This window comes from Pithys albifrons, chromosome 19 (assembly GCF_047495875.1).
Source record: "Pithys albifrons albifrons isolate INPA30051 chromosome 19, PitAlb_v1, whole genome shotgun sequence".
Classification (NCBI taxonomy): domain Eukaryota; kingdom Metazoa; phylum Chordata; class Aves; order Passeriformes; family Thamnophilidae; genus Pithys; species Pithys albifrons.
In genome coordinates this window covers 4,913,283-4,925,394 of record NC_092476.1, presented here as the reverse complement: position 1 = coordinate 4,925,394, position 12,112 = coordinate 4,913,283, and the positions used below count along the sequence as shown (strand labels likewise).

The 12,112-nt window shown below is 38.8% G+C and overlaps 1 protein-coding gene across 5 annotated transcripts in view; it reads left to right on the top strand.

Annotated features, from left to right (window-relative positions):
- Positions 1-13: 13 nt before the first annotated feature.
- Positions 14-12,112, top strand: part of STXBP4 (syntaxin binding protein 4) — a 66,140-nt gene continuing 54,041 nt past the window's right edge. For 2 of the 5 annotated variants that reach the window (XM_071573403.1, XM_071573407.1), the window contains exons 1-6: positions 14-123; positions 2,075-2,191; positions 8,721-8,794; positions 8,977-9,072; positions 9,452-9,521; positions 10,332-10,406. In XM_071573403.1, coding sequence (XP_071429504.1) covers positions 2,154-2,191; positions 8,721-8,794; positions 8,977-9,072; positions 9,452-9,521; positions 10,332-10,406 — 353 coding nt within the window. In that variant the 5' untranslated portion in view covers positions 14-123; positions 2,075-2,153. Of the gene's footprint in view, positions 124-2,071; positions 2,192-7,445; positions 7,597-8,720; positions 8,795-8,976; positions 9,073-9,451; positions 9,522-10,331; positions 10,407-12,112 lie in introns of those variants that run through there. The other 3 variants (XM_071573404.1, XM_071573406.1, XM_071573405.1) reach the window with 3 other exon arrangements.

The window sequence follows — 12,112 nt, the reverse complement described above, 5'->3', positions numbered from 1 at the left end:
GGGGCGGGCCCAGCCGCCATCGCGTCCCGCCCGCCTCGCCCCCCACGAGCGCTGCAGAGCGCGGCGGGTCCCGGCGCCGGGCGCTGCCTCTGTTCGTGCCCGGCGGGACGGGCTGTGCTCGAGGTAACGGGGCCCCGCACGGAGCGGTCCGGGCGGGCTGTGCTGTGCGGGGCTGTGCTGCGCTGCGGGGGAGCGGCACCGAGAGGCCGGCCGGGACGGGGGGATGTCCCGCAGGTGCCTCGGGGAGGGCCGAGCCTCTGGTACCTGGTACCAGGTGTTGAGGGATAAACAGGGTACCCCAGTGCCGGGTACTGAGGGATAAACAGGATACCTCCGATACCGGGGTATTGAGGGATAACCAGGGTACCGCAGGTAGCTGGTACCAGGTACTGAAGGATAAACACGGTACCCCCTGTACCAGGGTACTGACGGATAGCCAGGGTAGCTCAGGTCCCTGATACCAGGATATTGAGGGATAACCAGGATACCCGCAGTACCAGGGTACTGAGGGATAACCAAGGCACCACAGGTACCTGATACCAGGATATTGAGGTATAACTGGCATCCCTCAGGTACCTGGTTGTCCCTCAGTACCACCCCAGTGGCCCCTGGACAGGCACTGGACACAAATCTGCTCGCTCTGGGGCTGTGCAGATCTCCCGGTTTTGTGGCCACTGACACGGGTCTTTCATTTGTTTGTTTGTTTCCCTCAGTGGTGTTTTGGTTCACGTTAATTTCACTTCCCACAGCGCAGGGGTTTGTTGTTGTTCAGGCACAGATATTGACACGCTGCAAAGGGACTGAGCGCTGTTTGCAAACAGCAATAACTTCAGGATAGTCATGGTCAGGTAAATTCACAAACAATAGTTTTTCACACGACTGGTTCCGTGCACTGTAATAAACTTTGCTGTAGCAATACTTGAACACACAGCTTTAGAGCTGTGCTCCTCCTGTGCTGGTTCCAGTAACATGAACCACACAAGGACTGGCAGCTCCTGACACTGCTTTATTTTCCACTTAGATGTGTGGAATAAGAGAATGGTAAAGGCTGGAGTGAAGCAATATTGTGGTATTTCCACTGTATTCAGATGGTGGTTTTTTGGTCTTTTAGCAAGAGAGCTGAAAACATTTACAGCAGGAAAATCTGTGGTATTCCAAAGTGGATTTAAGATCTTTTTCACACAGAAATATGGACCTGCAAGAATTAGTTGGTGTGTTTTTGTGGAGGCTGATACTACACCTGGGGATTCTGCTTTATCTTGGCCCAGATCTGGGGTGTGTCACCAGTGCCACGAGCACCTGTGGCTGTCTTTGCCTGTGTATTATTGGGAGAGTCCTCCTTTTTTGGGGAGCAATACCTGTTCTGGGTCATGACCATGTGAGGGTTCAGCTGTGCAGCTCATGAGGTCAGGAAGATTTGCTATAGCTACACACAGGTATTTTTGCATTGCTGCTTTTACAGTAATTTTTCAAATGGTTGTAGCTCAGTATATCCAGGTTTCTATCTCCTGTCAACCTCTTGTATGTGCTGATAAAAGCACAGTGTGAATTACTGGGGTTTCAGCTATGTTATTACCCCATTTTTTCTGTTTTAGCCTGTCCCACATACTTCATGTGAGAAGTTCATGCACACTGAATACTAAACAGCAAGTTAAAAAAACATGAGAAAAGACACATAAAACACCTTCTCACATTCCAAACATTCCCTCCACTAGAAACCTTTTGTGGAGGAACAACAACAACAAAAAAGAGACTTTTTTTTCTTCAGTTCCATTATTTTATCTTGAAATTGTAATCTGTTCTTTCCTTTTTTTAGAAGATTTTAATCACAGGGGATTCAGGTTTATCCTAATTCCTACCTCATAAATTAAGAGGGAATTAGGACGTGAGATGTTTTGGTAGTACATACAGTGAAGTCTGAGTTGTTGGGTATTTTCAGCAAGGAGTTGTAGCTGGTTTATCATGGCAGTTCTCTTTTTCCAGCTCAATTTCAACTAGTCAATTATGAATAAGAATGCTCTCAGTGTCTAAAAATACACATGACTATGTACATTTCTCTTTTCTTTTCCAGCAGTTGTTACCCCAATTAGGAGCCAGTTCCTCATGTGTCAGAATTCTTCACTTTGAACTCCTATTTAAAAGGTGCACCTAAGATGTCCAATACAGATCATCTAATAAATACAGATAAGAAGTAAGTACTTTTTTTTTCCCAGACACAGGAATACAAGTACTGGATTATAATATGAAAATTCTTACACTTTCATTAGTTGGATCTTGTTTTGATAAAGTCTTAAAGAAAAATAACTTTGATATTGAAGCAGTCTGAAGCAACATCTTAGAGAAGGTGACACCAACACCAGTGAATTTGCACATTAAGGGAGGAAATGTCCCTTAAGCTTTTCATTAAGTTAATCAGCACTTGGGCAGAACTGGTTCTGTAGAGATAAAACCCTGCATAGAAATTCCTTAATGCTTCAGCAACTATGAAAACATACTTGTAAGATACATGGCAAACTATTTTCTTGTACATATAGGGTACCTAGGGTAACATAAGACACTGTGTAGAGTTTATCTACTATAATGCATTAATCTTTTAGAATACTATGTCTGTATACCTTTAATGCTTTATATGTAGTGGTTTGGAACCATTGTGTTTTTACCAATACCATAGGATATAAAATTATAATTATATTAATTCTATAGACTGTAATGATATCCACTTAAAAGTTGGATTCTAAATGACAAAACTGGATTAATTCATAAGTGAAAACCATAACTTCAGACCCTTCCCAAACTGCCAACACTGTCATCCAAACCAGAACTAAAGCAAGGCACGGACAACTCTTGCTGGACTCTCATGTTTGCTGGGCTTGTGTAATAGAGTCCAGTAAACAGAATTCAAAAGCATTGTCAAACAATTTAGCACAGATTTAGAATTATGCCACCTCATAAATAACTTGATTTTTTTTGAAAACAAATCCTCAAAATAGTAATAAAACTACTTGCTTTTTGCTGGAACCTGAAGGAGCCAGCACTCTGCTTGTCCATGGAAATTCAGGGCGTCTGATACAAAGAAACACCTTTAAGAAGCTGTGACTTGCTAGAAACATGTGGAAGGTGTATTATATGAATGGTTCCTAGATCACTGTTTTCCAAAGGCAATTCTTCACATAAGAGATGAACAGGAAAGACACTCTAACTGCACTTCAGCTACATGATGATGGCAGACTGTAATTTTCTATACTTTTGTATTTTCTGGGAGACAGTATCGATGCACAATTCTTCAAGAATGCACTTGGTTATGTGTTAACTGAGGTTTACCTAAACTTTAAATAACATGTTTCTTCTCTACACAGGGGGTTAGCCTCAAACCATTCAAGCTTCTTCACAATTACAATGTTGCCCAAGCTTTTTTTCATGTTTAACATTTGCCACATAATGACATGTGTTTTCTTTTAATCTTTATGACCTAATCTGCAAAATGCATTTTGTATAATTAGTGGTTTTGGATAGATCAGAATAAGTGCTTGTCCATGTTATATGATCCAGCATAGTCCTTAGTATCTGAATTTAGGGTTAGTCACCCTGAAAGGCTGCAGTTGCTTAAGGGACTTGTATAGGGTTTTTGTAAAAGGCCTTTTGTTTTATATATAACAAAAGATCTTGTGAATCCTACTTTCAAAGATTCTGCAGATCTTTTTGTCATTTGCTAAATTCTCCTGTAACCCATCTCATTTTGCTAAAGCTTTGCAAAACTTCCCTTGGGAAAGGCAAGTCATAATTACAAATGTTGCCAGAATAGAACAGTTTGCTAGCTGTTTGGAAAGGAATTGTACTTAATAACAAATGATGCCCCTTGAAAATTTAGTCTTTCTTATTTTTACTAAATTTTATAGAGTTTTGAGTGGTTATGATTTTCCTAGATCTTTCTGAAAGTAGAAAGTAATTTGTGTTCCCCTGAGTATGTTCTTGAAAGGCAGAGGAGCAAGAGAAGCAAGGATGCCATTGTTTTATATGAATCCATTAAAAGCAGCACAGCAACAGAATTTGAAGGTAAAGAGGGACAGAAGCCTCAGGGATATTTGGAAGGAGGGATTGTCTGAACAAGTGATGTATTATTGATAATAACCAGTAAAATGAGAGCAATAAGCTTAATACTACTTTATATCTGCTTAAATTGTTCAGAAGTTTGTCATGTCTGGTTCAATAAAAATAACTTTTGGCTTTTTAACAATGGAAATGCAGAGCCCTGAGCTGGGCTGTTAACTGGGGGGTGAGTTTCCATTGCAGAAAATGTGACACTGGAAACAGCCCATATTGGTCTGAGAGATTTGTTTTGACAAATGCTCCTGATATTGATACCACAAATTTAATTCCACTGGTGTTAAGAACAGTTACAGTTTTGCTGGAGAAAAGCTATTGGTATTTTATCTCCTATAACCTTGCCTGGAGCAAATCTAATTGATATGGGGCTTAAAATATCAATGGCTTTTCTTTCATGCCACTGTAATGCCAGTAACTCCAACAGAGTAAACTGATTGAGAGAAGACTACAAAGGGCCAAATTTTCATCTCTGAATGAACATGAGTAATCCAAATGGTGCCAGTGGAACTTTTAGCATTCTGGGAACTGGGAAGGCTCCTTTATGTTCCCACTTCCATCTCTGATCTACTCCCTAATCTGTGGTGGGTCACCCTTTTGTGGCTCTGCAGGCTCTAGGGATTGACCTGTCTCTGTGTGAACACTGTTCAGCACTTTGTCTGTAAGCAAAGGGATCCTTTCCCCAGAGCGATTAAGTGCTAATGAAACCACAGTCACTGCAGCTTTAAAAAAAAAAAGGTGCCTGAGATAAGCGTGTGCATTCCTGGCATAGCTGAGCCCTCCTGCTGCACAGCTCCAGACCTGACAGATGCTGTCTGATCACAGGACTACTCCATGCTAGAAAGGATTCATCTTTCTGCTTAAACAAAGCCCTCAGTGAATGCAGAATATTTGGGTTTTATTTTAAATTGCAGTCTTATATCTTTTAGAGGGAGCAGGGGGTGATAGGGGTGCATCTTCTGTTGCAAGACTGGAAGGAGGTGATTGTTAACCAGGTGCTCAGAACTGAAGATATGTGTATGTCTGCAAGACCAAGCCTCCTGTCAGCAGGGTCTGACCTCTGGGGACTGGGGTATATTTTTGACTCTTTCAATTAGATAATTCTCAGTATAATAACATAAATTCACTTTCACAGAAGAACAGGTGTGGCAGCTTCTCTTCCTAGAGAAAATATGTAACCCAGGTTCTGTGTAGTAACTTTTGACTGCTCTGTATTGGAAGTCTAAAAGTCTAAAAACCAGGTTAAAGCGTGGCACAGGTCAATACTATGGTTGAGAATGCAAAGTAATAGCATAATGGCATTTGTTTCATTAATGCTTTCAGTCTGCTTTGTTAGCTTTCCCTTTTGTGAGGCTGTACATAATCCAGTCTGGTAGGAAGATTGCTTTGGAAAGGTCATGAATTACTGCTTTTGACCTTGTTTGGAGGGAGCATACAAATAAATTATTGGGAGAAGAGGAGGAAATAAATTTATTTTAATCATGTCATTTACCTTTGGCTGCCAGACCTAGATTGTTTCATCACAATGCAGTAAATTCTCTCCTTTGCATTTATCAGCCTGTAAAGTTGCTATAAATTGCCATTTCAAACAGAGAAAAAGTAAACATTACCTCGATAGGTGAATTAGTCCATGTGACACAGAGGGTTTCAGAGGAGATTAAGCAGGCAGAGACGCTTGGCTGGAGCTCTGTGTTTGGGTTTTTAGTCAGCAGCAGAAATCATCCAGCTCAGAACCCTTATCCGGCTGAACTGGAAGCCTCCCCTGTGTTTTGCTTGCGTTGTCGTTGGTTTTGCTGCTGTGCTGAAGGATGTCCTTGCTCTCCCCGGGGGCTGAAGATGAACCCGAGCGTTTTGATGGTCTTTCTCTCTTGTACTGGTATGCTGAGCCTTTTGGTTCTGAGGGCACTGTTCGAGTCTGTAATTGGGCAAAGTACAGGAAAGAGAATTTAAAACCTGGCGGCATTTTCGGCTTCTTTTCATAAACTGCCAGAGTTTATAATTTAGATTTTTGTTTAAGTGTCAAGTAATATCTGCTTCGTGAGGAGAATGTATTATCCTTCTGTTGATAAACCTAGATAATTATTTTGTTCCTGCACATAAATGACTAATAATTTCTCAGGAATAGAGATCAGAAGAGTATCCGGAGCTGTATGTTCTGATAAGTCTCTAGAAGGTATAAAACCTAAAGCTGTTGATGTTCTTTGTGTATTCTGCTAACAAGTAAGAGGAGAAAGTCCATTTTAATTGCCTTTACTAGAGCACCTGCACAAAATGATATGCACTTAGTCTGTTACCATTTCAGGGCATCACTTGGGAGTGTTCAGTTAAGCATTTTTTGGTGTAAAAAAGTTGCAGTGTACATTTTGTGGAGTTTTCCTTGTTTATTCTGTCTGTTGCCTCACATCTTGTCTATGTGCTAAAACCTTGCTTACAAATACTTTTGTAAGACCTCAAGAAAGAGCAGCAACATCTGACTTTTTAATTTACATGTTCTACTACAAAGAACATGGAATTATTTTCTGCAGTTCCTGTCAACTTGTTTAGAATCCTGTTTCCTTATTTATACTGTTGAGTGTATTTCTAATGCTGTGGGGGAAGTATTCTAACATTTCATGAATATTAAATAATGATAACATGAAATGTTTGATGGTTACTGAATCCAAGTCTTTTTACAGTGAAACTGTTAAGGTCCTGTTTATTTTATTAGAACTGCAACAAACAGCTTGACTTGAAGATCCATCTTGAGTTTTTAGGGGAAAAAACCCCAAACTGAAAGTCAGCTAGATGTGATAATGCTAAACAAATTTGGGCCATTTGAAGATCCTCCTCTTTCCTTCTATATGACAAAGTATTTTAAACCACATCTGTGGAAGGGATTTAGTCTTTAGAGCATAAACACACCTGAGTACCCTGCAAAAGTTTCTGTTCTAAAGGTCAGTTCTTTCTGATTGTAGGTGGCAGCATCATGACAATTCTGTTACAGGACTATCTTATGCCTCTCCATTGTTTATTGTTAGTTTGTATATCCTCTGTATTCTCTGTGTCAGAATCCATTTTATATTAGTTAGGATCTGTCTTCTCAAATATTGCCTGTTACTTCTGGAAATGTAAATCCTTTCCTATTAAGTATCCTATGCTTAGATTTGATCATATTTCATCATCATTTTATATGGTAGTATCTAAATAGGTTTTACAGTTTCTGATGAACTCTGAACCTTACACTTAAAGTCTGAGATTTGGTCTTTTAAGACTTACTGAAAGTAAACCTCTGTGTGAGTTTGTGTGAGGTTTAGGTAACTTTTATTCTTGTTTTTTCATTTTAATAAAAAAGCTGCAGTGTGAAAACTGATGAGGGCATGACAGAACAAGAACCAGAACAGAAATACCACATGGCAGGAGAGAAAAAAATACAATAATCATCTATTTTAAAGATCGATGTACCTTTTTAAGTTTTCAAAGGTGGATCCAAGTCAGGACAGACCTGCAAAGAACATGGTACTGTGCTGTCTTTCAGCTTGAAAACAACGTAAATTCATGGGATAATCAAAGTGATAGTACTGGGTAGTAACACAAAATATTCTGCTGTTGTCACGTAGAAGTAGTTTATCCAAAAAGTATTGTTAGAGAAATATCAAACTTAAAGATTCATTCTTCCTTTCAGGCTGTCGTTAAGTAAAAGCAGTTTGGTTCACCTTTAGCCTTACAAAGGGTGCCTTATGCTCTGACATGTCATTGCAAGGTTATGTGCAGTTGTGTTAAATACAGCCCAAATACACTGTCTGGGTTTCATCACTTCTTTTTGGCCTATGAAACAATTACTTCAAGAAATACTACAGTGAAAATTACACAAAGTTTGAAACATAAGTTTACTTTTTGTTTCTAAATATGAATTATTGGGTCTGTTCTTGCAGCCAGCCTTTCTAAAGCAAAAGCTAATTTTGCAAGTATTTGGAAATTTGAGGTTTGGGGAAAATGTTGCTTTTCAGAGCTACTGCTTATCCCTTCATAAAGAACCCTCATCCAGATTTCTTTACAAAACTAAAAGAACTTCAGATGTTCTTTAGAAGGTGTATGTCTTGCCTGATGATAGAATTTAAGAACATTTGAACCTTCTGGATTTCTCTTCCCCTTTTAGCATGGCCCCTGTTAGTGACATGTGCTGTGGCTTTTGCAGATATACCCAGTTTCAGGCATGGAGTTCAGGCTGTGCTGGATTAGGTTGTGTGGGAGGAATTGGGTCACTGTGTCCTCCACTTTGATCTTCTTTCGCCCCTTGCTAATGAATTCTGGTTGTTCCATGTTCCTTTAACAACACACTCCAGAAAGTACTGTCTGATATAGAACATTACGTAGGTCAAAGCAAAAAAACCTGAGTGGTGCTTCTGCTCTTTTCTAGAAGAAATCTGGTGAGTATTCTTCAAAAATGGTACCGTGAGAGGACAAAGGAGATGGATTTTTGGTTGGGGAAGGGGTGGGCAGAGGGATCAGACAATATGAAATTGTCAGTGGAGAACACTGGCTTTGGTTTATATTAAACACATGGTCACTGTCATTTCTTTTATATTAACACAGATCTACGTACATTTCTGCAATGTAATGACTTTTCTTTTGTTCCTTAGGACTATTATGGGCCCTCATGGAATCAATCGAGCTGTTCACCGCATTTCTTTCTCTGACTGTCAGAATGGATTAGGTAACTACCTTGCACATCCTCTTGATTCACAGTAAACCAAATGTGAAACACCTGGTGAGCTTTCCCACTCCACTGTCATCAGTAAAAGTTCATCTGGCTTTTATGCATTTGACTGTTAACACATTCAGCACAGTAGGTGGAGTAACCAATTTCTTGCTTGTTTCTTGTTGTTTGTTCTGCAGGAGTTAAAATTATTGGAGGTTATCGGGCACAAACAGCAGAAGATTATGGGATTTTTATAAAGAGAATTCTACCTGGAGGGGTTGCTGCTGTAGATAGTAAGTAATTTTGAAATTTTTTTGTTACAAACACCCTACATATTAAAGAAAAAAATCTTTCAAAAGAAATTTCAACTCAGAGTTAATGCCACAACCATGAAATATAAATTCCAGTCTTACAAATATTTGTACTGTGTCTAAACAATACAAATAACTAAATAACTCTTATTTTCAGTGCCTATTCTGTGGTTAATAAGACTGATTGATAGTTATTAATCTTATCAGAATAAGCTATCTTTATTAGGATCAGAAAGTCATAAAAATCATAGAGCTGTTTATTGTATTGTCACATAAAATTGAAAGGAAAAGTCCTGTTTTAATATCATGGTGTTCACTGTTCTCCTCTTGATTCATGAATTACTGTTGATTTCATTACAAGGCCGTTTGCTCACTGGTGACCTAATTTTGGATGTGAATGGAGAAAATTTGATTGGAGTAACAAATGAAAGGTAAATTTGTTCTGATTACTGAATGTTTATTAGAGCTTGGAATATTACATGCAGATTATTTTGAACATTATCAGTGACTGAGTGGAAGAGCACAACTCCCCTGAGGTCTTTGAAGTTCAACTGGCAATTAATTTATCCTATAACTCTAATTCAGCAAAACTATTGTGGAAAAATTAAGGACTATTAAGTTTTTATAATGCCAGAATAAGGTGGTTTCTTAAAGACATAGATTACAGAATGTGTGTGAAAATAGCCTTAGAATATATTAAGCTGATAAAATGTTTTTATAACTGTCTGTTGGTTCAATACCAGTAAATGCAAAGGATGCAGTGAACAGGTAATGGGACAATGAAGGGAAAATGGTTTTGAAAAGTCTGTAGGTGGATCACTAGAGTTCAGTGCAGCTTAGTGACAGTGGCTGAAAATTCAAAGAAATGATCCTATATATAGTGCTGGGGGAAATCCTGAGCAAGGCAGCACACCTGAGCAGTAGGTTTTGTCTGGTGTGGGCTGTTAATCCTTAAAGAGGTCTAGGAAGGCAGTAGGATGGGCTAAGCAGAGATGGGGACAAAAGGGAAAGGAAAGAGAGGTCAGTCCCAGTTTATTGCTGTCAGCAGCACAGATGCACCTCAGCCTGCAATTCTCCAATGCTTAGTTTGGGTTGTGCTGTTGGAAGGCTCTTTTCTCTGTATCTGGCAGTGAAAATGATAAACTATGTAAGGACTTTGTCCATTTTCCTTCTCTTTTAGCATTACTTGTGCTTCTTGACAGCACCCTGGTTATTTATTTGGTTGTTTTCCCCCCTTCTAGGGCTGTTGACATCTTGAGAACAGCATCAGCATCCAATCATATGTCTCTGCTCGTTGCAAGAGATGAAGAAGCAAAGTAAGAGAAAAATTGTTTTAAACTCAAAGGTCATAAAAATCCAGTGCTGTGTTTTGGCTTGGGTGAGCAGGCTTGCCTGTATTTTTCTTTCAGATTAGTTTTAATTGCAAAATTGCACGACATGTCACGTTTTTCTGTGTGATATTTGATGCCTGTTCATTCTGAGATGACTTGCATCAGTTCAAGTAGCAAGCTCAGGCCAATTTCAGTTTAAAGAAGAGGATTGTAATGTTTTGTTCCCAGCTAATACCATTAAAAATTATGTGCTGTGATAGTTTTTCAAGTACTTCTCACATTTTCAGATAATAAAAAATTAGTGATCCATTAGAGCTGCAGTACCACAAAACTGTAAGATTCAAACTGGTGTTGCTGCCTGAAAAAAGCAGATTTATTTATTGTTTCCCCTCAGAAATTTTCTTTTCAATTTCTAATGGGCTTTGAATGGCTTGGATAAGTAGGTTAAACTCTTCACTGCAGCAGGTAGTCCAAAATACATCTTTATAAGGGCATTTATGTTTAATGTTGCTTTAACCTATTGCTGAAAGTTAAACATATAAACCTATATTGGCAGAGAATCATCAGAAGTGCTGGATCCAGGTCTGTATCCCCTTTGGGCTTAAATCTCCGGAGAAAAGAGCTGTTATGTAACTATTTTTGATAATCATTGCAAGAGTATCTGCTGTTATTTGCCTTTCCTGGGATGTTCCACTTACAGAGTAATCTCTCCATAAAGGATTTTTCTCTAAATTCCTTTAGCCTTTTGTCCAAGCTAAGCTTCCTTCTTTCTGTTTCCTTTATTTTGTGTATTTAACAGACATTTAAATCACTTTATGGCATCTGATCTCTCCTTTTTTCAGACTGCCCAGATATATGTGAGGTCCACTCTTAATCTGCTTTTATCTAAACCATACTGGCCTAGTTCCTCTAAATTCCTTGAATAATTAAAATCCATCAGTCCTTTAACCACCCTGGGGGTAGGAGCAGTGGCTTGGGTGGGATTTTCCAGTCCATACAGTCCCTCACCCAGACACCTGTGAATTCATTTCTTTACATTCCTGTGCTAAAAGATTATTTGTCATTCACTCAACTGTGTGTTCCTTGAGTCTGGCATTAGTACAATAAATTTTGTCATTTAAAAAAAAGAATAATGCATCCATTTCAGCTGCAGCCACTGGAATTACCTGGGAATTATTCTCTCTGCAATCAGTTAATTTATTTTTATTCTGTTTAATTCTGCAATACTAATTTGCTGATGTTTCTGCCTTACATCATTCTAGATTAGTTACAATTTTTAAATCAGGTATCACTGAGATAATCACAGCTCAGATTATAAACTTTTTTTTGTTAAATTAGGGCAGATTCAATATTAGATGAATTGAGTGATTTTGTTTTCTCTTTAATGCACGTGATACAGGATTTACATGTTTGCCAGTTTATTACAATATCATTGGTGTCTGTAAAGGACTTCTGCTTTTGGTTTTTAGTAGTAGTATTATTTTCAACTATTTCAATTATTTCAGCAGTGCACCTGACCAGGAGTTTCCCTTTATTTCAAGTGTTGTAGCATTTTGGGAAAGATTTACTAATGAAAAAGATAAGCAAGGCCTAAGCACACACAATATTTAATATATAATGATACCTACCTCAGGTGAAATAGACTGCAAATTTCTGAGAAAATGAAACAGAAGTTGGAATTTGCATCTGTT